The following is a 25634-nucleotide window of genomic DNA, read 5'->3' as shown; positions in this document are numbered from 1 at the left end:
GAAAAAGTCGACTTACCTGTAGCCCAACTTCTGGCAACTCACTCACTCTGTGAACCTGCTCCGACTTGAAAGTCCAGTTTCACCAGGAAGAATCGGGGAGGAAGCAACAAAATATGTCACAGGAGGCGGACAGGTAAGCGCTCGAGCCGGAGGAGAGGACCTGGGATGAGTCCTGATCGGAGCTGCGTTTCTCTCGAGGCTGTCATTTCAAACAGCGGCAGAAAAAACTTAAAGGGCGACAGAAGAAGGACAAACACAGCTGTGGATTCTCACTTATTACAATTATTCAACGGGTCCGGGCCTGAAAAGAAGATTTTTACACCAAACTTTGACGGATTCGCCATATTTCTTTCTCATTTTTGACTCACAACACCTCGAAAGCCTCTCTTGTCTTGCTTTTTTTAAAATAAACACGTTGATTTATTAGAACAAAACTAGGCTTATAGGTCAACTTCTGTATTTATTTCCCTCTTTTAGGCCTTTAAAGTGCTTGATTTGCTTTTGAATGACCACAATCCGTAACATTTTAAGAAAAAAAGAAAAAAATGATCATTTACAGGAGAATCTATGCCTTTAAAATAGAATTAATAGCTTAATACATATTATTACTATACTTTAAAGCACCCAAACAGAAATGATCTATAACAAGTGGTTTATTTAAAATGCCCTTAAATAATAATAAATGATCTTTTCAGCAGATAAGTGGGTCCTACTTATTTTTTCTTGAACATGTATTATTATTAATAATAATGTGTTTTTTTGGCATTAGAATAAAAGAATAGTGAACCTTTTCTCCACTATGGAGCATTTCTGTGTTCACTGCTCTGCATCAGTGCCAGCAGCAGGTGTTTGCCACTATTTTGATTTGCAGTTTTAATATTTTTGTAAAAACCTGCCAGTTCAGATCATGCATTTCATTCAGAGGTACAAACATCTTTAACGTACCTGCTTTGTGTTGGATTTGGAAATCTTGGAATAAAAGTGTAATAAACAAAATATCACTTTTTTTAATTAGCTAAAAGGTAATAAAGGGTTTGTCATTTAAAAGTATTTCACAAAAAATAACTTTCTACTTTATGAGGAAGATTTTAAAGCTGTTTGCAGCCTTGAATGCTTGCTTCTGATAGTTTCAAATGATTAGATTTGAATAATTTGTACTTATTTTGGTTCAAAATGGCACACTCAGAGGCTCTCCTCTGATTGGTTGAGCAGACGGGGATGTTTTGCCAACACCATGTGTGTTTGGTCTCTGATCTCCGCTTAAATTGGGCTATAAAGAGTGGCGTAACAACCTCACAAGAAAAGTGACCAAAGTGTGAAAAGCAGCTGCAGATTAGAAGATTATTCAGGAATAAATCATCTGAAGTGTTCAGTGATGGAGTAAAAATAAGTTCCAACCAGAGGATTGTTGCTGTTGTTTCTTGTCGGTTCCAGTAAGCGGCTGGTGGTGGTCGTTCCCAATGAGAGCTCTTTCCCAACCGTACGGCGGGCTTACACCAGCGAGGATGAGGCGTGGAGGTCGTACCTGGAGAACCCGCTGACAGCCGCCACCAAGGCCATGATGAGCATCAACGGGGATGAGGACAGTGCCAACGCTCTGAGCCTTCTGTACGACTACTACAAGGTTCAGAAAACTCTCACATTCTCCAAAAACAGTCACAAAATACACAGAAATCAACCAAATATGTTGATCAAAGTTATTTTGATGCACTCTGTTTTGCAAGAATGTTCTTTTTCCATCATCATGGAAAACTAATCTGAAATTAGACAAACTCCCTCTAGTGGCTGGCTGCAGTATATGATTTAAGTCTCGCCTCCTTCGTGTATTTTAATGGGATTTTTTTAACCTATTGAATTAAAAATACATTTTGGATCATTTCTCTGTAATAAAAGCATTCGATTGGTGATTCTCCAAACAGTTTTATCCCTTTAAAATAAAATGCCGTTAATAACTTAAGGAAAGAGCACATTTTGCTGCCCCTCCTGCTTGTGTGAGCAGCGAGCTGAGGCGAAGAGGTACGCTGCAGGCGTTCAGCAAATCAGTTCATCTCTAATCTTTCTGGGATTTAGGAAAAACAACATGTTAGTAAGTTTTGTGAACGTGAGATCGAAATAAGGCACAAGCTTATTATAAAACCATAGTTTTACATTATATTTTATGTAATTCTTATGAAATATAGTTGGATTTTACAGGTTCTTGTGTGAAATTTTACTAAATCTGTAATTTGCCTCTGAAGTAAAATAATAAAAGCCGCCTTGCTCCTCTGGTTTTTCTCCTGACTTTTTCACCCTTGTTGTGTTTTTTTCCAGGTGCCCAAAGAAAAGAGACTTTCACAAATTCCCAAAGTTCTCGAACTTACGGAGGAACAGGAGAAAAGGTCAGTAAATCTGAGAAATTCTCAGTATCAAACTTGGGGTGCATAAAGACAGGAAATCCATCCCTGCAGCAGGTGATAACAAATCACAGACAGTGAAAACCAAAGTTAATAAGCTTAAAAAATAAACGGTTTACTGACAAGCTTTTAGTCTTCTAAGATCTAAAACATACGACAGATAAACATTAAGATCTTAGCGATTTTGAGTGTGAAGGATTACATTTCTCTACGTCCTTATTGACTGTTGATTACTCAATCCTGACTAAATTAATAATAATAATAATAATAATAGATTTTATTTGTAACACACTTTACATTTCAATGAAATCTCAAAGTGCTACAGTAGGAAATCAGAAACAATGTATGGAATAATTAAAAACAATGAATAAAAAAAATACATAAAACCATACAATGCTAAGTTAACACATGGTAAAACAACAGCAATACCAATCAGTTTGGAAAAGCTTGTGTAAATAAAAATGTCTTCAGATGTTTTTTTTAAACATTCAACACTCTGAGGTGCTCTCAATGTTTCAGGGAGTGTGTTCCACAGGCGTGGGGCTGCTGCTTGAAAAGCTCGATCTCCCATGGTATGAAGTTTTGTTCTGGGCTGTTGCAGGAATTGAGAATGTCTAGAGCGAAGATTTCTTGAGGTGATGTGGATAGTAAGGAGCTCTTTACGATAAATACGAGCATTTCCGTGGATACACTGATAGGTAGGGAGACCTAGTTTGTATTTAATTCTATGGGGGATTGGTAACCAACGAAGAGACTTCAGTACAGGTGTAATGTGGTCATATTTGTGACCCCTTGTCAGAATTCTGGCAGCACAGTTCTGGATGTGCTGAAGTTTCTGTAGGCATCCACTAGAAATTCCAGTAAGTAAAGAATTGCAGTGGTCTAGCCTAGACGAAACAAAGGCTTACGTCTCGGCCCGGCCACTCCGTTCATCACAGGATCGTCGGCTAGCAGTGCCTACACCACGCTCAGGACAATCCAGACTTTTCTCATGCATCGTTCCACAAATGTGGAATGACCTTCCAAGCACTACCAGAACTGCGGCTTCCTTTTCAATTTTCAAGAAACTCCTGAAGACCCTGCTCTTCAGAGAGCATCTTCTTAACTAGCACCTTGCCTGCACCCGTCCCCCCTCTCTACCGTCCACTCCTTGTTCCCTACTCTCCATGACTGATGTCAATGTTGTTGTTGTTATTGTTGTTGTTAGCCTCAAGGGCAAAATGCCGATTATCACTTGTAAGTCGCTTTGGACAAAAGCATCTGCTAAATACATAAACATAAACATAAAGGCATGGATCAACTTCTCAGCATCTGATTGGGTAAGAAACGGGCGAAGTCTTGCTATGTTTTTTTAGATGGAATAATGATACTTTAGAAAGGTGACAGACATGATTTTCAAGTGATAAATGTTGGTCCAGTTTGATTCCGAGATTAGTGGTAGATGTAGAAAATGTTATGTTACTACCTAATATTTTTTTAAATCTCTATGTAGAATTCTATATTAATAACTTAACTCATTCGCTGCCAGCGTTTCTCACCGTTTTTACTGTTTTTTTAAGGGTCACAGAACGTTGCGCGCTAGGATGATGTCGACACCAAAACAACCAAAGCAAAGAGGAGACTCACCTCTTACATCAGGAAGAATCAGCGCGTTTCGAGCTTTATCCGTTCTTTCATAATCCGTTGTTGAATTGTGATCGGCAGAAGCTTTTCCGGTTCGCGCCTCACTTTTTTTTACAGCAGCGGCCCAAAACGATCTCCTAACACGTGGATTTTCTGCTTCATGATCATGTGACGTGTGACGTACGCGGATGTAGATCGGCTTTAGAGCTGAGATGTTTGTTCTCATGGTGCGGGGGCTCGTTCCAATGCCCACACAGTAAAAACATGCAAATGACGACTTTAGTCGTCATTGGCAGTGAATGAGTTCATATTAATTGCATGTTTTGTAGGATGGTGGTGGATCTAGAAATTTTCTGAGTCTAGGGTCATCAAGGGTGCCCACAATACTTATAAAGGAACCAAGTATTAGTCCAACGTCCTTCCAAGATTTCATGCTGGAAATTCCTATTTGGCCCATTAGCGCCACTAGTGTTTGGACTTGGAATTGCACCCACCTATAATCTGATCATCGCACAAAGGATAGATGATTGACAGGAGAGGATTACTTCCGGGGGCAATCAGATTTCAGCAGGGGCCAATGCCCCATTGGCTCCGCCCCTAGAACCATCAATGTTCTAGATAAGTTTGGGGCATTTTAAAGCTGCTGGGCTTTTTTTGTCTGTAATTTATTGGCGATTTTGAAATTAAGCACATGAATATTCTCATAACTATAAATTTTCATTATGTTGTGCAGCTCTAATTTTATTAAATTGCATCATATTAGATCACAGAAAATTGAAATATGTTGCTGTTTTTATTGGTTTAGACACTTTTCTTTTTTACAATTGTCCCCCACTGCCGAGTTCAGTTTTGGATGATGGGCTATAAAGAGTAAGAGAAACTTTTTTTTTTTTAAAGTTTTTTTTGCATACTGCACCAGATATTTTGTTTAAATGTGGGCGACGGTGGCACAGGAGTTAAGTGCTCGCCCCGTAATCGGAAGGTTGCAGTTTCGAGCCCCGCTCAGTCTGTCACTGTCGTTGTGTCCTTGGGCAAGACGCTTAACCCACGTTGCCTGCTGGTGGTGGTCGGAGGGACTGGTGGCGCCAGTGCTAGGCAGCCTCGCCTCTGTCATTGCGCCCCAGGGCAGCTGCGACCATATCGTAGCTCATCACCATCAGTGTGTGAATGGGTGAATGACTGATTGTGTTGTAAAGCGTCTTGGGGGTTCCAGGACTCTAGAAGGCGCTATATCAAGTACAGACCATTTACCATTTTTACCATTTAAATCAATAGTTATAATTTACCAAAGACCCTCACAGCAGGAGCCTCATCAGCCAAAACCCCAAAGCTAAAATCTGAGTTTAAAACTTGTGTTTTGTGTATTTGTCTCAGAAATGATCACAAACAAACAGGAAGTGATTCTGAAACATCAGTTGTAGCTAAAAACAGAAACAAAACACCACATTTGAAGCTGAAATTAAACACTCCCTCTAGTGGCTGGTTGCAGTATATGCTTTAAGTCCCGCCCCCTCCATGTATATTAATATAATTTTTTCTACTATTTCCCTGATGTTCTAACTTCACTGATACAAGAAAGTTTTATTCATGCAGATATTTTTTTCTGATGTGCATAAAAATAATTTATGTGGAAAAATGAAGCTGAAGTTTGTGCCAAATGCTGCAAACTTTAATCTCAAAGGGAAACATTTTTTCATTTACTCAGATCTTTGTTGCCGGGCAACCCCAACAGCCAAAACGAGACAGAGACAGTGGACAACCACGTCCAGGTCCTGAAGTCTGTCCCTGTCAACCTGTCTCTGATCACCGGGCAGCAGGAGACCAAACGGGAGTCGTTATGCAGCTCGACGGCAGACGGCTCGGCAGACGGCGGCTCTCCAACCATGGCTGTGGTGAAGGCCGAGGTGTATGGTTCCGTCTACACGGCGGGACTGCACCACAGGGTGGAGGGAGAAGAGCGTGTGGTGTTTGACCAGAGTCCATACGAGGTGAACGCCGTCAGTCATGCTTCGTACGGAAAGGAGGACAAGCAGAGTCCACCGGACAGTCCGTATGAGGAGGAGACGGACGGGGTGAGGAAGGACAAATAAACACAAACTTAATAATGAAGAAATGCAAAAACGGAGTTCCACATTAACAACGTGGAAAATAAACAAATGGAGATTTCTTGTGTTCTTGTTATTTTTATTCATTAATAATGAAGAGTTTGTTTTTGACTGTCCCACTGCTCAGGTTTTCACTTCCTCTCATGCTGAATGAAAATTATTTCCTCTTTTTTTGTGTTTTTTCTCCTTTTTTGTCATATTTCTGAACAGAAGTACCACTCACCTTCCTCTCTGGCTATGGATGACTTCTTATTTCATCAGGAGGGAGTGTAAGTCACTCATTCACACCAGATTTGTGTCGTTACCTTTTTTAATGTGTGTTTCTGTGTAGAGACACCTTCCAATACACGCTAGATGCTACCCGCTCGCTGCGTCAGAAGCAGGGCGAAGGACCCATGACCTACCTAAACAAAGGCCAGTTTTACGCCGTGACGCTCAGCGAGCTCAGCGCCAACAAGCGCCTTCGTCACCCCATCAGCAAAGTCCGAGTGAGTGGGTCCCGTTTCCGTCTCAGGGACATTTGAAATGTTTTAAGTCACTTTGAAAACAGTTACAGTAAAAGGAGGTAAAAGGATTCAGTTTGACATTTAGATGTCTAAGCTCATTGCTTTAATTTTGCTGATCTTTTCACGTGCTGCAGGCAGCTCCTTCAACACAAGTGCACGAAAATCTCTTAAAGAAGTCGCAGTTTGTTTGCAGCTGATGGATTTAGGGAATTTAGGGAGCAAGAAATCATTCCAGCTCAACCGAAATAAACGCTTTTAGTTATATTAATAATGCTAAGCAGAAGATCTAAATACCCTTAAACATCAGCATGACTATCTGGTAGCATGTGCTTGTTTATCTTTTAAATCCCCCAACATACATCAGCATCACTCACTGATGCCTAGAAAAGCACCAAAAAATCACAAAATTACCCATCAGTTTACACGGAAGGGGCGGGGCTTAAGTGTTGCTGCAGCCAGCCACTAGGGGGAGTTTTCTTTTCTTTCAGCTTTAAAGGGGCATTATGGAAGTTTGACAGCCAAAACATGTATAGAAATAATAAATGTCTTCTTCAGACATTCTCCTGCAATGCCCTGGTCCTGTAGAATGAGCCCTGGCATTTTTAATGTGATTGCCTGTTTTTCTGTAAAATCACAGAAAAAGAGAGATGCTCGGGTCAAGCAGGCTGCTTCATGCGCGTTCACGCTCAGGCATCGCCCGTAGCATTTGCTATCCATAGCTTTAGCAGCAGAGAGAGAGGAAGTGCCAACTCAGCGACTTTGTCGCTGTTCCTAACGCCTAGTGATGAACCTAGCTACATTTCTGAGGACCCTTAGCTACGTTCTGTAGAACTTTCTTCTAGATATTTCCTGCAAATTAGCAACAAAATAGCCATTTTCGCTCCGAACCGTTCTTTGGTTTGACGTTGTTTCAGCTGTCATCAAGGATATAAATGTTACAGATACTGTCTATGTTACTAGAGTGTAGCTCACCTTGTAAGATGTCTGACTCTCATGCAGAAGTCCTGGGTTCGATTCTGGATGTGAACATAGTTAATTTAGAGTTTCTTTTTTACATTAATGATAATTTTTTTACAGTAAGATGCCCACATTTTTATTTGAGACTCGCCGAACGGCATTGAATTCACAGATAAAAAGATGTGGGTTCAACTTTCATTTTGGAACAATTTTTCAAGCAAGGGAAGGGCATGATCTGAGCATGCAGGAGGACTGACCCATCTTAAACCTTTGTCGTCTGTGCTGAAGAGAAAGCTACAGAACCAAATTATTTAATTAATTAGCTGCGCGTTCTCCTGTCCTCTGTCCTCCGGGCCACACACACACACACGGGACTGTCCCAGCTGTTATTTTCATTAAGGAGTGTGCACGTACAGCATGCGCGCCTCGTGCACGAGCTTACTATTGAAGCTGCCATTACGCTTTTGGCCTGAGGGGGCAATCGCGAGCATAAAAATTCAAAAGTCCGTAAAGTCCTTTTAACTTCCACGTTATAGTCCCATGTTTACTTATAAATGAGTTGAATGTTTGAGCCAATATCCCACAAATTGTGATTTCCACAAATTCAAAACATTTCCCAATTCCCACGTGAGGGTTGCAGGGTCCTCTGTCGTGTCAGCTGGAATTTTTAACATGTTTGAGACGACTTTAGGACAGGGTGGTGACCAAACTGAGAACAGATTCATACAAAAAATGACACTTTTGTCACTTATTTGTGACAAGAAAACAAAATTAATGAATGCATCTTTTGCAAATATAGATAAAATGAACTAAAATAAATGAACTCTTCTAATATTAAATAATTTTGATCATGTCTGTGATTCCGTCTTCTTCTCAGAGCGTAATCATGGTGGTGTTCAGCGAGGACAAGAACCGAGACGAGCAGCTTAAATACTGGAAGTACTGGCACTCTCGGCAGCACACGGCCAAGCAGAGAGTCCTGGACATCGGTAAGACGTCCGCCAGCCTCCTCTTGTCTCCAACTTTTATGAAACTCGACAACGGACGACAAGATGACAGATTTGTGTTGTTGTGAATGTCGGAACGTGCTCAGCGAAAAGCACGACGTGTTTCCAAACTGACAGCAGACAAGCCTCCACCCAAACTGTCTGCCTCTGGCTGTTCAGCTGCCCACCACCATACGGGAGCTGAGCCGTCCTGCACACACACACACACACACACACACACACACACACACACACACACACACACACACACACACCTGAGTGTTGGTGTTAAGACGTTGCTGAGACACAACGTAAATCCTATAATCTCCTCAATGTTCTCTGAGAGAATGAGCAGGATTTCCATTTGTCAAAGAGAACATGACAAGTCAAGTCAGTAACAAACTTTCATTTTTGCGACATTTCCCACGGGGACGATGTGTGGGTGTGTGTGTGGGGGGTGGGGTGGGGGTTCATCAATCCGAACGCGCTTCTCCCACATTGACCTTGCCTTCCATTTCGGTTGCCTCGTTTGAATTTTAACCGACTTTTCTACGCCTGGTTGGACGGATGCATGTGAGAAGGATTCAGGCGGTTTGCGTGTGACAAGCTCGGGCCTGCTGGGTGAGCCAAGATTCAGAGGTATGTGGGAGACTTGGGATGGAAACATGATGCACAAAAACACACACCTCTGTACAGCTTGTTGGGACATGGAGAGGAATGCTAGCCACACTGTTACCTCAACATGTTTGTTGAAAGTCAATTTTTTCCAGTTTAGATTTTCACTTCTTACGGACCAAAACAAAACCAGTCGACCAACATTTGCATCAACTGAGCCACATCAGGGTAGAGTTTGCTGATCCACCGCTTTGGGTCGGACCAAGAAAATTAAGAGAAGCAGATTTGTGCCCTAAATTGATTAATTCTGGAGATTAAAATGATTACTTGACTGTGATTCATATGGAACCTTGGTGATTTCAGGTCTGATCACATGAAAAAAATGGTGGTTTCATCCATCATCTGAAGTCATAATGTGCAAAGTTAGAAAGAAAAGTTCATCATTTTGAAAAGAAACCTAAACTGTTCAATAAATTCAGAATAAAAACAGAATAGTTGAACAAGATGCATTGCTAATATTGTGAGTAACCAACAAACCAAGTCAAAACTGGAAAAATTATACTAAAAAATTCCTGAAAAGGTGGGATTTCTGTATGTGTTGCTTTTTAAGGGGGAATTTTATGCAAACCTCCATTTTTGCATCCTTTTGTGTTGCAATATAGGTCTCTCTATAATAATAATAATAATGCATTGAACTTATATAGCGCTTTTCTAGACACCCAAAGACGCTTTCACACACTCTCACATTCACACACTGCTAGTGATGGTAAGCTACTTGTAGCCACAGCCGCCCTGGGGAGGTCTGACAGAGGCGAGGCTGCCATTTGGCGCCGTCGGCCCCTCTGACCACCACTAACACAGGCAAGTTGGGTGAAGTGTCTTGCCCAAGGACACAACAGCAGGATACCCCTGGCGGGAGCTGGAATCGAACCCATGACCCTCCGATCATGAGGCAACCCACTCTACCACCTGAGCTACTACTGCTGCTAAACACTCCAAACACAAATAAAAACTGTTCTATTGTCCGTCAGATTTTGGTTTCAGGAACCAGATGCTTCTATGAGATGTTTAAAAATGTCTCTTATTGTGATGTCACAATAAGGACAATTAGCATAAAGCCACCCCTCACCTGTCAACACTTCCCTCTGGATGCAGCAGACCAGTGGCACTATTATGAACCCCTTTTGGATATTCAAGCACCTAAGCTCATAGCAGCCAATCAGAGATTGGGTGGGCGTGGTCAGTAACAGCTTTTTTACATTAAATTGACAGCGCTCTGAAATGGCTCACTCTGAAAGATACGGAAATTGCCAAGAATATCCTTCCTCAGAACAACGCCGGTGTTGGTGGTGTCACTTTCGTTTCCAATTATCTGTGGGCAGCAGAGGACGATGTCGCTTTCTGCTGCCCGTGCCATCCTCGCTGATGACCGACGGTCCAGTGTATACACTTCTTCTTCCCTGTTCATTGTCCTGTGTCCACATCTCCTTATTTCTATTGCTTCCTTAGTCCATCTTCTTTATTTTTGTTGTTCTGTCTTTATGATCCATGTGCTGTCCCAGTCCGTTATATGATTTTCTGTTGTGCAGTACTCCATTACGGCTGATTTTTTATTGTACTTTCTGCCTCCTGCTTTGCTGCTTTTGTGTGTCTTCGACTTTTTTCTTTCTCACACTCCTTTCTGTAGTCTTAGCTAGCCGAAACTTTTTAGCAAAAAAAGGTAAAAAGAAACCTTTATTACGCTGTGTGCAGAAAAGAACCAAATAATGGAATTTGAGAAACAACACCGAACGAACGTGCCAAATATGTAAATATATAATCTGGCCACGATCCATAGACGGAGCTCGGTTGTGGATGGGAGTCTACAGTCTTTCAAACTTTCTCTGCACACAATTGGACAGCAGTAAGACCAATCAGAGCAATGAAAAGGGTGACATGTTAATCTCTATGGAATTCAGAGCAGTTCGCCATACACCAATGAATAAAAAGGAAATACGTTATTTCGATCTGCTATATCGGCTTGTCTCAAAGAAAAGCCCATGTCTAAATTGTCCAAAGTTTATGAACTGGTGGACAAACTGTTTAAAATGAGCGCCGTACTTGAGCTGACGCCATCTTTATAGTTTTTCTTTATCACACCTCTAGTGCGTAGCCCACTCAATGCCTCTCTACAAACATAGAGCACTGTGACTGGGCCAATCTAAAATTCTTCAGGCCAGTGATAGACCTTCTGAGACTACAATGGAGCGTGGCTAGACCAACCTGCAGAGCAAAGTCTTTTCCTACTGCTATGGCTTGTCTAGATATCTAGGCTATACAATTATTGCTTTGGGTTGGAAAAATCCAGTGTTCAAGTCCCGGACAAGCCCCCAATTTATAATAAAAGTGATGTTGTACAAGAATTTAGGGCTGTTGAATTCAGGTGTTTTATGAGTTTTCTGATTTAAAACAGCCATTTTTGTTAGAAAGCATATACAAACCAGTGATAATCTATCTAGAGCCTTGCCAAGCAGCTTTTTACAGTGTACAGTCACAGGTGATCTCAGTTAACTTGAGGTGATGCAGACGGTTGCACTTGCACTCCAAGGCCAGTGAGGTTACAGAGGGCTGTCATACACAAAGGTTTTCTAAAGACAAAAATGTTAATCTATTTATAACAAGAAAATTCAGGACTTCAGATGTTCTTCTCTTTTTTATGACGAGGCAATGGAAACATTACACCAAGGGTACAGTCTAATATCCCGATAAAAGAAAATAGTTGTTCTCAAGCAGAAATCGTCAACTATTTTTAATGTCTCTGAATGGAGATGCCTCACAACACATCTGAGACAATGTTTTGTGGACAGATGGGACAGGCTGTAGATGTAGCCTTCAGGCTTTGAGCTGATTTAACTCTCATATTGAATCTACACAGCCGTCTTTGGTTATGTTACAAGGAAGTGTGTTAAACTTAAAAAAATCTATTTCTTTTGATCAGGACAAATCCCTCTGGTATCCAGTTTGCAAGTGTAATGAGTGTGTTGATATTTTTGTGTGAGATGTAGAGATAGATCGCATGCATCAACTGCTTAGCCCCAAGGGCTAAAATAGCTTTGCATGGTACAGACACATGCACATGCACACAATGATTCGAGAAAAACTTTGGCAACAAAGGCACCTTGTTTATGAAAAAGCTGCACCTAAATCAGCCTGCGGAAGAAAGGTTAATTTGAGTCACGGAGGTTGAAACTCAGTGCATCCTTTACCATCTTTTACCAAGAAGGCAGGACGGATCATTTGAATAGTTTTTTTAACTGGGGGTGGGTGGGCATGTTGCTGCCTGTCCAGTCACTTTGTGCACCTGCCCAGGAACCAGGAAGTGTTGATGAAATGGCGGTTAGAGCAATGGAGGTTGTCACTGACAGACGAGGGGACACTTTGATTTCTACGGGGACAAAATGGTTACTTCTTCGATAAGGGTTATGCAGACAGTTGTTTATTTACAATTGTTTACACATTCTAATAAACTAGAACCACAAAACACACAGGATTCATCATATCAATTACATAGCTGTAGTTCAGCAAAACCCACAATGGTAGTCATAGTGCTGTTTGATGTCAGTGTGTGTACCGCACTGAAGGTGGACCACGGAAAGCTGAGGATGGAGTTGTCTCAGGAGATTAGAAACACTATTATTGACTAGCATGTTGAAGGGAAAGGCTGGAAGACCAGTACAGTTAGGGGTCAATTAGAGGTTTAAGGTCTGCGGGACTGTAGGCAACTCCTCTAGAAGTAGACGCAATAAGAAAAGGGAAAAAGAGGAAACAGATAATATAAATGGAAATCAGAGACCTGAACGTCAAATGTCAAAGTTCATTGGTGTCATGATTCACTGTTAGAACCAAAGTGGACTTAATGGAAGACAACCAAGGAGAACACAGCTGTTAAAATCCATGTTGACGGAGCTTTTTTTCTAATTAAAGGGGAGCTAGGCAGCTTTGGTTTGCTGTTAGCACCCCCTAGTGTCTGTTTGTAGAACTGAAAGCAAAACCTATCTAGTTTTAACACCTTAAAGAGCAAGTCACCCCTACCAGATTCTTAATCAACTCTCACTTCCTGTTTGAAAAATGCAACAAATGCTGTTGCCTAGCAGACTGAGAGGGCGGAGCTGCTAACAAATACACACACAGGCTCACAACGGCATTGTGACATCATAATGTACCAGTTTACATCATAGCACACCTCTTAGCCAATAGCAGTGGCAGATTTAAATTCCAATGCAGTGCAGAGTTTTTACCCGACGACGGTGCAACACTGACAGTTTTAGGCAGAATATTTAAATTTTAACCAAAATGCACTGAAGTACCAAATTATTGACCACACATGTCTGCAGCACAATTAGACACACATTTATATAGTTTATCAGCAAAAAAAAGTTGATTTGGGGGTGACTTGCTCTTTAATCAAACAGTTGAAATGTTTCCACAGCCTTCCTTACCGTCTAGAGGAGCGATTCATCACTAAATAAAACAAATCAGCTGTGTTGATGATCTAAAACGTGCTGGAACCAGACTCCAGCGCCAGGTCCCAACAGACCGAAGCGGTAACTCTGAAGTTGCAAGTGGACTATTCTGGGGCAGGGGGGCGATGGGGGCTGGGTGGCCTTTCATAACCCTGTAACGGGTCAGTGTAGTGCATACTGGCTCAAGAAAATGATTTAAAGATATAAAAAAGTTGCGAAGTATCCCTTTAAAGCATCCCACTGGATCTCATGGAGGCTCTGGCACAGGGAGTGTTCAATCTGTTCAGGATCCAATGGAATTTTAATACCTTTGCAAAATACTGGAGCAAAATGTGCTCCTCATTGTCAGACTTTGGGTCTCCGTTTGATGATGTAGAGTACCAACACTTTAATCCACATCTTCATTCACCTGACATGTCTTGTAAACTATGTAATTCTTAGTGTTTATTTGTACAGAACCACTTAGCCCCACAGAGCCCTGGATGTTTGGGGTCAGAGGTCAGTTAAAGCACCAATGCACTCATCTGTCACATCTTTATTTTGGACCCTGGAGCCAATCGGCCTCATGTTCTCCCACTGGGTCCCTTTGAAGCCCGAGAGTCTGTTTGCTCGAGCAGATAAGGCTTTATGGTCTAAAATCGAAGCGTGCCGTGTGATTACTTATCTGAACAATAGCTACCAGCTTCTTTCCTTTATCGGCCTGATTCTTGAGACTTTTTTATGTGTGAATGTAAATAATAAAGCTCACATCTGTGTTTTCACCCAGCTGATTACAAGGAGAGCTTCAACACCATCAGTAACATCGAAGAAATCGCCTACAACGCCATCTCCTTCACCTGGGACGTGAACGAGGAGGCCAAGGTACAGACGGCTAACGTTGCAGGACTTTTATAATCCTCTTTTTGCATGCAGTAGTTAAATGTCATAGTCGTGTTCCCAGAAACTCATGTACTATATTTACTCTCACTGGAGGCGTGTTATGAATGCATCAAAGCTGCAGGACTGGTTTTTTAGCGCTGATTCATTTGTTGGCAAACAAATGACTAATCAACCGTTTTTTTTTAAATGTGATGCAAGCGTCCGAACGTAAAACACTTAGGAGCTCACTTTAATATGCAGGCTTAAATCCCATAATGCTGCAGTCTGTCAAGATTAGAGCTCCACAGGCAGAGTCTTCCCCCTCGGCTGGCGCATTTTCAGCTGAGCGTCATTAAAATCGAGCGGTGTAGCGTTTTGTTTGCTCTCTTTGTTTCTGTCAAACCCACTCCTTTGTGACCACTCCTTTAAATGGAGCCCCATCAGTGTTTAAACTTCAGAATGCCCCCAAGAGCCAACACACACACACACACACACACACACACACACACACACACACACACACACACACACACACACACACACACACACACACACACACACACACACACACACACACACACACACACACACACACACACACACAGACTCATGTTCACACAGAAATGAGGGCAAAACAAACAAGGGAGGGTGGGGACAGGTGTGTGTGTGTGTTTGTGTGTGTGTGTGTGTGGGCGTGTGTGCGTGTGTGTGTGTGTGTGTGAGAGAGAGAGAGAGAGAGAGAGAGAGAGAGAGAGAGAGAGAGAGAGAGAGAGAGAGAGAGAGATTGAATGAGTGGAGTGGCTTTTGTCCTGTTGCAATACCAGCTTTTGGACAAAGACTCCTGGAATAAATCAAAGGAAACTTTACTTCCTGCAAGTTCTGACATGCTCAAATCCTTTTTCATTGAATCTTTTTCCGACATAAACTTCATAGTTGGTTGACAAAACACCCGCTAAAGCACAGAAACAGGTGTAATTTAATCGTTAAAGTAACACTAAGCAGTTTCTGCTCCTACACCCTGCTGGTTGAAAGTGGAATTACAACTGTTGTAAACAACTCTGCTGCAGCCTGCTGAAGCTAGCGCTAACAGTGAGCTAACACTAAGTCAAGCCATCTAGTACTAAAACAAATCACGAAATAGAAAGATCCACACTGTTGGACTAAAAAGAATATCACTTATAAGTCCAGTAGCAACAAAGCCAGGTCATCATCAGTCTGTGATTGTAGCCTCCTTTAGCTCCCTTAAACTAGTGTAGGACGTGTCAATGTTCACTATGGTTTTAGCTCTTTGTTTCACCTCCCAAGACATTACTCTCTTACTTTAATCTCCAGGTGATGAATTGACAATTGGCAAACTGACAATGCTAACTGCTAGCCTAAAGCATGATTCATGCTTCTCCTTCTGCATCCATGCAGAGGCACGCAACGCCATTATGTGTCGGCGCAAGGGCTCTCCAACATGCTCCCAGAGAGTGACGGAGACATGGACAAAATTTCAAATATCGGTCGAAAGTGACGGAGACCGCAAGCTTGTGATTGGTCAGGACGCCGCTTCCTGTAAATTCATCACCTGCACCACCGTTGCCCCATAAAAAAAGGAAGCAGATATCTATCGGCAGAGCCAGAACAAACTGAAGAACGCATTGCGGAAAAAGTCCGACAATATGAACGTTTATTCACCCGTGACTGACGGAGTACAAAATGCGGAGCAAACGTGGAGGGAAATGGTGGGAAATGTGTGTTTAGAGGCGGCGACCGCATGAAGAGGTGAATGAGAATGAAGGACACATTTGTCCTTGTTATAAAGTCTGAAATATATAAGCACATCAGTAAAATACACTATCATGGACCGGATGCATGAGTGTTATGGTGGAAGGATACCGCAGAACAGCGCTACGCCCTCTGTTGTCCTGGCTGTGAATTGCTTTGCAACACTCCACTGCCTGAGCAGAAGTTCCAATGTGAAAACCTTTCCGACACGCCGTGTGCGTCACTTCGTTCCAACGCTCACAGAGAAGCATAAACCAGGCTTAACAGCTCACGGTCATAAAGCAGGTAAAGAGTGCCCCCTATAGGACACCTACCTGTTTCATGGGGCTGCAGAGTGGTGTCAAATACGAAACTGGTCTCAGTTCTAACGCAGCAGTCACTGAAATAAACGTTAAATCTCTCACTTAAAGTTGGAAAAACTATTAATGTAACTTTATTGTCATGTGAAGAAAAGGGACAACACGGTGTTGCAGTTGGTAGCATGTTCTCCCCATCCTCCAGTTTCCTCCAACAGACCAAAAACATGCATAGCAGGACTCTGAATTGTCCCCAGGTGTGAGTGACTGAATGGTTGTTTGTCTCTGTGTCCCTGTGACGAGCTGGAGACCTGTCCAGGGTGTCCCCCACACCTCACCTTATGACTGCTACAATTAGGCCCCATCTCCCTGTGACCCAACCGAAGAAAGAAAGGTTTAGAAGATGAGTAAATGAACAAAAAGCTCAGAGAGTGTCACATCTAAAGGGGTCCGGGTAGAAACAACAGCCCCGTTTTCTGTCTCTGCTTCGGCAGATCTTTACTTGTGTTATTGTTAAATTCTAAAAATCATCATTATTCACTCAAGGTAACAGAATTATGAGTACATTTTAATTTTCCTACAATAACGGAACAAAACTTGGGCAGAAACACAAGTTATCATTTATTTTATTTTTGTTGAGTTTTCAAAAACGGAATTAATAATCGCAAAGATATATATTATACGTCATTGAAACTTGAATCACAAACCCCTACTTACAACTAAAGTTACGCTGGTTTATAAACAACCGTAACAAAACAAGTTTCAGTTCTCCATTTCAAGCACCAGTTTGGATTTCCTGGTTGGGACCTCTTTGTTTTAAAAGCCAGAGCACACTTGTTTGTTCTGTTTTTCCCGTTAAATTAACTATTTTCTGTATTTAAGGGATTTACAGTTTTTGCTCGTCTGAGAGGAGAAATAATCAGAGTTGCTGCTCGAGGCTGACACCTAGTGGTTCTTACACGTCATCAATTTTTATTTCAGCTTTGTTTAACCCTTTGATGCATGAATTTGAAATATTCAACCATGATTTTTTTTACCATTTTTTTCATTCATCTTTAGGTGTGAATGAAAAAAATTTCATATTTACATATTTTTTGTAACATTTAATTTACAAATAATTTTTTACATGTCGACCTCAGTGGACAGCGTGCATTCTGAACATGAAATATGTTGGCTTGACTTACTGACGTCCAAATGGAGGGGCTCAAATGCAATTAAGTCTTCAACAGCTGTGCTTAATAGCAAAAAAAAAGTACCAATTTTGAGTACCTGTCCACTGTAGTGACCATTATGCATCAAAGGGTTAATTATCCTTTTATCTTGTTCACAATTTAAAATTGTTTAGAATGATTAGAAGAATTTCAGATTTTTAATGATAAATTTTACGTTTAAATTACAATATCCAGCTATTACTTCAGGAAATTAAACAGAGAAGAAAATCTTAATAAAAATAATTGAGTCTGATAGAATTGAAAGGACCTATTGAAGGTTCGGAGATGCTGAAGCTTTCCTTTAATCTTTCTGCTTTAGATTAATATCTGTAGGTATTTTTAGGAAGCAAAAGAAGCAGCAGAGTTGAAAGGAATTGTGTTTGCATTGCTTGAAATCATGAAAAAGTCAACTTTTCTTTCCAGCTTTGCAAACATGTGAGCAGACTTTAATCAGAAATGGAACGAAGAAGCTTTGTGTCAACAGTTTCTGCCTCTCTTTTCTCTGGCAGATCTTCATTACGGTCAACTGTCTGAGCACAGACTTCTCCTCCCAGAAGGGCGTGAAGGGTCTTCCTCTGATGATCCAGATCGACACATACAGCTACAACAACCGCAGCAACAAGCCGCTCCACAGGGCATACTCACAGATCAAGGTCTTCTGTGACAAGGTGGCACGTCGCTTCTGCGAGGAAAAATTCCTTTTTTTTTTATACTGTTTTTATTAAAAAAAAAGAAAGAGCTTCTGAAAGTAGGGCTCCCTCTAGTGGCCTGAGGACGGTTCTCCTCTCAGCACACCTGTTTTATTCCTAGTCTTATATCTCATAGCATGCTCCAGGTCTGGATACATTTGAAAATTAATGATTCTATTATTTAAAAAATAAATGTTTTTCTTCTTTTTTCCCCCAGGGAGCAGAGAGGAAAATAAGAGACGAGGAGAGAAAACTATTGAGAAAGAAGTCAAAAGGTTTGAGTCCTGCTTACAAACAGAAGATAATAATAATAATAATAATAATAATAATAATAATAATAATAATAATAATAATAATAGGATTTCCATTTCCACTATCGGAACTTCCGGGTAATTTTACCGAAAATTCATGCTATACTCTAATTCATGGAGCCAGCCTGAGAGGACCAAAACAAGCCTGGGTCATGTCTTAGGGTGGGACTTGTGGTTAACTCATGGTGTCTCAGAGGGAAATTAAATTGGCCGGCGACGCCAAACAGCCGGCATTTGTAAAATTGGAAGAGTTGCTGTTGATGCTGAATCAAATGAAGATAAAAAAAGTCAGCGTTTCTGTAAAATCGCTGTTACTAAACTCCTAACACATAAAAATGTGGCGGAAATCCCTCCGCAACGCTATAACGTAAGCTGCTTCGTGGTGTCCTACAGAACACCGTAAAATAACGGATTTTCTTGTGGTATACAATACCGTTTCTTACGTCACACGGCCACTCTCTTAATGCGTTCTGTGAACGGCGTAAAATACAGCGTGCTTTCACACATTTGTTTGTTATTAATCAGCTATCAGTAAAGTCACTCTGCCAGAACGCTCGCCATATGTTAACGGCTTAAGGCTAGTTTATACTTCTCATCCACTTTGGTGCGGAGACACGCAACGCCATCATCCGTTGTCGTAAGGTCTCGCCAACAGGCATGGAAGGACAAACGGAGTAAAGCCCATTTTTCTAAATATCCATAAAACACGACGGAGACCCCAATCCTGTGATTGGTCAGGACACTGCTTACCATCTCCCCTACTGGAAATGTCCTGGAACTTTCTTGTGGAGATGCAGCTAATGGCACAACAAACAGTTTTACAGTGTTTTAGTCAATATTTTACACACTTCGATGTGGAGGTCCAAGATTGCCTCCTTAGCCCCCCCCAAGTCAAATTTTCTGGACCCGCCCCTGTAGCCTATATATCGTGGTTTTTGTGTCCAGGGAAAGACGGAGGTGTCGGGGTGATAACTGTCCCCAAGAAGTCAGACATCACTTATTTCAAGAACATGTCGGACTTGGAGGCCCAGCCGGTTCTTTTCATCCCGGACGTTCACTTCGGCAACCTGCAGAGGGCCGGACAGGTGGGGCCCGGCTGAATTTCCACCTTTAACATGCTGTTCCGTGTCTTACTTACAATGACAGTATTTATTATTTGCATTCAGGTGTTTACCTTCAACACAGAGGAGATGGAGAGAGAAGGGTGAGCATCAGCCCCCCCCCCCCCCCCCCCCACACACACACACACAGACATTTACCTCATCCAAGCAGAAGCACAACACCACGGACAAACTGGCTAACTGCCACATGCTTGTGTGTTGTCAGGAGCGTTTTGGTGAAGAGGATGTTCAGGTCGTCTGATGAAGATCTGTGTCAGTCGCCTCACAAGCAGATCAAAGAGGAAACACACAAAAGAGGTAAAAGCTTCACTTTCCATCACCTTTTTCCGTTCGTGCATGGATGGTCAGGTAAATACTTCAGGTCTTTCCTGTTTTATTTCAATTGAGAAGCACAAACTCAAGAAGTTGCTGCTTCTGAGCACAGATCATGCCATATTTTTTATTTCTGGCCCAAATAAGTCTTTTAATTTTTGAAAAAATGGAGAGCTATTTTTTTTACATTAAAAAGTCAATAGAAACTTTTTCAGCTACTGAAAAATGATCAAAGCTACAAACGGATTGAATTCGCATCTCAGTAACAAAGTCCTCCCTTCTGCCTGCAGTCCTGTTGTACGTCAGAAAGGAGACGGACGAAGTCTTCGACGCTCTGATGCTGAAGTCTCCGACGCTCAGAGGCCTGATGGAAGCGGTGAGCAGAGACTACTCTCTAAGAAATAAAATGTTGAATTTATTCAACCAATTTAAGTCAACTGGTTCCACTAAACCTTACGTTTGTTGCACGTTACCCTAAAAAGTGAACATACATTTAAGCAGCTGGTCTTGTGGGACCAGTTGACGTAACTTCAATAAATTCAACGTGACACGATTAATGTCCTTTGATTTTGTCCACAGATATCAGAGAAGTATGGAGTACCGATGGAGAGAATAGCAAAAGTGTACAAAAAGAGTAAAAAAGGGTGAGACGGGACGCATATTTTTTTAATAGCTTTTATGTTTTGTAAAATATATTCTAATTTTCACATTTTTTCACTAATATTTTTATATGTTTAATCAATGTAACAATTAAATTAATTTGTTTATTTTAACTTTTAGCTTTATTTATAATTCATGTTTTTTTGTGTTCATTTATTTAACTTTATTCATTTATGTAGTTATTTCAGTAGCTTTGATGCCCTCATCTTTTTCTATTTGATTTTTTTTTTGTAAAATAAGTTATGTTTATTTATGCATGATCACAACATGCCCTATAGATTAAAAATCATACGTCGCTTTGGATAAACGCGTCTGCCAAATAAATAAACATAAACATGTAACACTTATCACAGAAAGAAAAGTCACAAAGTGCTTTACAAAGATCAGGGAAAACAAAAGATCATAAAACAAATGAAATAAATGTTTAAAGAAATCATTACACTTAAGAAGAAAGAAGTTTTGAATAAAAGGGTCTTTAGCAGATTTTTAAAATACACTCCATCCATCCATCCATCCATCCACTTTCATCCGCTTATCCGGAGTCAGGTCGCGGGGGCAGTAGCCTAAGGCGAGAGGCCCAGACTTCCCTCTCCCCAGCCACTTGGGCCAGCTCCTCCGGGGGAATCCCAAGGCGTTCCCTGGCCAGGTGAGAGACGTTGTCCCTCCACCGTGTCCTGGGTCTACCTTTAGGCCTCCTCCCAGTTGGACGTACCAGGAAAACCTCACCAGGGAAGCGTCCAGTAGGCATCCTGACCAGACGCCCGAGCCATCTCAACTGGCTCCTCTCAATGTGGAGGAGCAGCAGATCTACTCCGAGCCCCTCCCGAATGACCGAGCTTCTCACCCTATCTCTAAGGGAGAGCCCAGCCGCTCTGCAGAGAAAACTCATTTCGGCCGCTTGTATCCGCAATCTCGTTCTTTCGGTCACTACCCAAAGCTCATGACCATAGGTGAGGGTAGGAATGTAGATCGACCGGTAAATCGAGAGCTTCGCCTTCCGACTCAGGTCTCTCTTCACCATGACAGACCGGTACAACGCCCGCATCACTGCAGATGCAGCACCAATCCACCTATCGATTTCACGCTCCATCTTACCCTCACTCGTGAACAAGACCCCGAGATACTTAAACTCCTCCACTTGGGGCAGGACCTCATCCCTGACCCGGAGAAGGCATTCTACCCTTTTCCGAATCAAGACCATGGTCTCAGATTTAGAGGAGCTGATTCTCATCCCAGCTGCTTCACACTCGGCTGCGAACCGCTCCAGCGAAAGCTGAAGATCACGTTCTGATGAAGCCAACAGGACCACATCATCTGCAAAAAGCAGAGACCTGATCCTCAGGCCACCAAAACGGATGCCCTCCACACCTCGGCTGCACCTAGAAATCCTGTCCATAAAGGTTATGAACAGAATCGGTGACAAAGGGCAGCCTTGGCGGAGTCAACTCTCACTGGGAACAAGCCCGACTTACTGCTGGCAATGCGGACCAAGCTCTGACACCGGTCATACAGGGACCTAACAGCCCGTATCAGAGGGCCTGGTACCCCATACTCCCGGAGTACTGCCCACAGGGCCCCCCAAGGGACGCGGTCAAACGCCTTCTCCAAATCCACAAAACACATGTAAGACTGTTTGGGCAAATTCCCACTCACCCTCCAGGATCCCCCCTAAGGGTATAGAGCTGGTTAAATACACTCAAGGTAAAAAAGTTCATTCCAAAGTAGCCAAACTAAAAAAAAAAATTATCTTTTGTTTTTGTTTTTTAATTTAGTTTTTATTTTATTAATTTATTTTATTATAGCTTTTCTTTAATGTTTGTTTCTTCTTTTTATTTATTTATTTCATTAGCTTTTATGGTTTTTACACCAAGGTTTTATTTTGTAACAATTATTAGCATTTATATATAATTTTTTAAAATTTTATTAGCTTTTTAGAATTTATTCAAAAAAAATTAATTGTATGTATTTTATTAGCTTAAATGTCTGGGTTTTGTGTGTGTGTGTGTGTGTGTGTGTGTGTGTGTGTGTGTGTGTGTCAGAATCCTGGTGAACATGGACGACAACATCATCGAGCACTACTCCAACGAAGACACTTTCATCCTCAACATCGAGAGCTACGCAGACGCCTACAAGATCATGCTGACAGAGATCTGACAGCAGGTCTGAGAGACTGCAGGACGAATCGGAGAAGCTGTGAATGCTGAAAAGCTTCGGTGGAGCTCGTGTCCACGATTTCACGTCCAACTCCCGATTCCAGTTACACTCTGTGAAGCAAGTCCTACTTCCTGTGCAGGAGGACACAAACATTAACCTCTGGTGAACTAACAGTGAGGCAGAGGATGGACACACATCCTCCAGCAGTACTGAATATTTGTATTGTATAAAAAACTCTTTGTTCTGTACAGACATGTTGTTTTTGCCAAATAATACATAGAAGTTGCCACATTAAATGCCTGTATATTGCCTGTATTCACAGTTTAAATTAGTTGGTCCCAAGTAATTTAGTAGATTATTTGCATGCCAGATTATGTGTTTGTTAGATGTGTCGTTATTTATTAATAATTGTAATTTGGCATTTCCTTGCCAGTTTTTCTAAAAATTTCAAGTACTCATGCACTTCATGCATTTCAATGATCTTTTTCCTACATTCGTTAAAATGAACTTTGAAATTATTTTATAGCTCTTATCTTCCAGCCATTTGTTAATATTTAGGGCCTTAAATATTACAAACATCCCATGGAGGTAAATAATCTGTCATTTATGTGTAATGTTATGCAGGTGTGTTGGAAAAACAATAAAAATGTTTCAGTATAGAAATGTAGTTTTTAGTAAATACATCCCTACAGGTCATACAGTTTTGTTCAGTAGAGGGCTACCGTAGATCTTTGAAAAACAATATCGTGTGAATTACTGAACAATGATATTGTCCAATTTTCATGAGTCTTATTTGAAAGCATGATTTTTTTTATATTTAAGAGGTCCTCTTTATGATAAATGTAAGTTTTTGATATAAGGAGCCCAAGTCTCCTTACTTTCCAGTCGGCTCATGGGTCCCCGCCTGATGAACGACAAAATGAATGCACGTCGACAGGGCTAAAAGCTCATTCCTAATACAGTAAGTTTTATGCCCTGAATCACACATATGCTGTACTTCTATTTAAATGAAAAGTGATGAAGGGTGTTTCGACCACGTACTTCGAGATTTATCAGCTTGTAAAATTACATAGTTAGCCTGACTAAATCAGACATCGGTAGGTCGCATACACCACAGAATCTCCTCTTCCCTAGCGTAGCTGCTACTTACCAAATGGCCAGATTTATGGTGGTTCTTTCCTCCTGAAGAAAGGATTTGAAGTTTGCTGAACTTACAGCCGTTTTTCTGCGTGTCTGGTTTAATTTGGTGATGCACAGTTTTAGTCCTGGATGTATTTTCACACCTAAAATCACTTTTGCCCTTGTTTGAAACTAAGCAAGTTCTTGCCACCAAAATGCGTCTTTAAAATTCACGGACATCGCATGTGAAATCCATGGCACTTTAACAGGAATAGAAACTGTTCTTCTGGGTATCCTGGTCCAGAAGCAGATGGTTGTAGCTCCTTACAGTGTCTCCTAGAACCCCACAAGGCGCTTTACAACACAACCAGTAATTCACCCATGTACACACATTCACACCCTGGTGGTGATGAGCTACATAACAGAAGCTAAGCTGCTGAGCACAGGTGCCACCGGTCCCTCTGACCACCACCAGCAGACAAGGCGGATTAAGTGTAATTCCTAAGGGCCCAATGACTGTGACAGACAGGGCTTGCACCTGAAACCCTCCGGTTACAGGCTAGGCACTCTTAACTCCTCCGCCAATGTTCCTTTATCCCAAATAGCTAGCAGAAAAGAAAAAAAAATTCAAACCAAACTAGAGGTCAAGGCTCAGGTTATCAATAGGCTAATCACTTACCTGTTTGAAAATTATTTAATTTCATGTTTTAAACAGCAAACCACACTTTTTGGATGCTAAATAATTATTTCACTTGAAAATGAGAACTAATACTATCGAAATGTAGCTAGCTACATTTCAGTATCATCGGCTCTCAATTCTTTAAAAATGCTAATGCTAAAACGCTAATGCTACAAGAATGTAGCAGAGAGCTAATGCTACAAAAATGTAGCTAGACTTCTCAATTTAAATGATTTTTCAAGTGGTTGTGTTCAAGTTATTATTAAATGTATTTTCATGGAAATAAACTGTTAAGACAAATATTTTACTCTCAAATTTGCCAACAGGTGGTTCTTTTATTTCGCTAGCATGTTAGTCAATACTTAGCTAGAGCTAGTCTATCATAATTTTTTGTTATACGTTTTAATATACAAAAGTAACTAAAAAATATTTTACCAGTTCAAGACATTTTGAACATAATTCACAAAATCTACAAAAAATACACTTTTTTTTGGTTGTTTTATTTTTTTGGCTCAACAGGTAAGTTTACAGTATAAATAGATACAATACTCTGTGTGTGTGTGTTTAATTCATCTGTTTGGCACTTGACCACAAGATGCTATTGAAATGAAAACAAGAGGCTGATCTCTCCATTGAAATATGCAGAAGCCCAAAAGATGAGTCAAAACACTTATTTTCTTTTAAATTTTCACCCAAAACATTTTTCAGGAGAAAAAAAAACAACAACAAGCATCCATTTCGAGATTAAATCTGAAAATCACAGTGAG

General features: G+C 41.2%; 1 protein-coding gene across 1 annotated transcript; it reads left to right on the top strand.

Annotated features, from left to right (window-relative positions):
• Positions 1–23728, top strand: grhl2b (grainyhead-like transcription factor 2b). Its single transcript, XM_070547412.1, has 16 exons — positions 1–133; positions 1435–1624; positions 2311–2378; positions 5722–6088; positions 6332–6390; positions 6453–6609; positions 8462–8573; positions 14454–14548; positions 18332–18490; positions 18729–18786; positions 19768–19907; positions 19989–20026; positions 20149–20240; positions 20546–20631; positions 20835–20899; positions 22955–23728. Exons 1-16 carry the CDS (start codon positions 114–116, stop codon positions 23067–23069), a joined length of 1821 nt encoding a protein of 606 aa, XP_070403513.1. The 5' UTR covers positions 1–113; the 3' UTR covers positions 23070–23728.
• Positions 23729–25634: the final 1906 nt, after the last annotated feature.

Source organism: Nothobranchius furzeri, chromosome 19 (genome assembly GCF_043380555.1).
Source record: "Nothobranchius furzeri strain GRZ-AD chromosome 19, NfurGRZ-RIMD1, whole genome shotgun sequence".
Classification (NCBI taxonomy): domain Eukaryota; kingdom Metazoa; phylum Chordata; class Actinopteri; order Cyprinodontiformes; family Nothobranchiidae; genus Nothobranchius; species Nothobranchius furzeri.
Note: the sequence above shows the minus strand (reverse complement) of the source record. Positions and strands in the feature narration are given on the sequence as shown.

What these genes read in the sequence shown, in the direction of transcription:
- grhl2b (XM_070547412.1), top strand. Translation starts at nt 114, where the DNA reads ATGTCACAGGAGGCGGACAG. An exon ending in ACGGAGGAACAGGAGAAAAG is followed by an intron (nt 2,379 to 5,721) that starts GTCAGTAAATCT and finishes TCATTTACTCAG; the next exon opens with ATCTTTGTTGCCGGGCAACC. An exon ending in GCAGAGAGTCCTGGACATCG is followed by an intron (nt 8,574 to 14,453) that starts GTAAGACGTCCG and finishes GTTTTCACCCAG; the next exon opens with CTGATTACAAGGAGAGCTTC.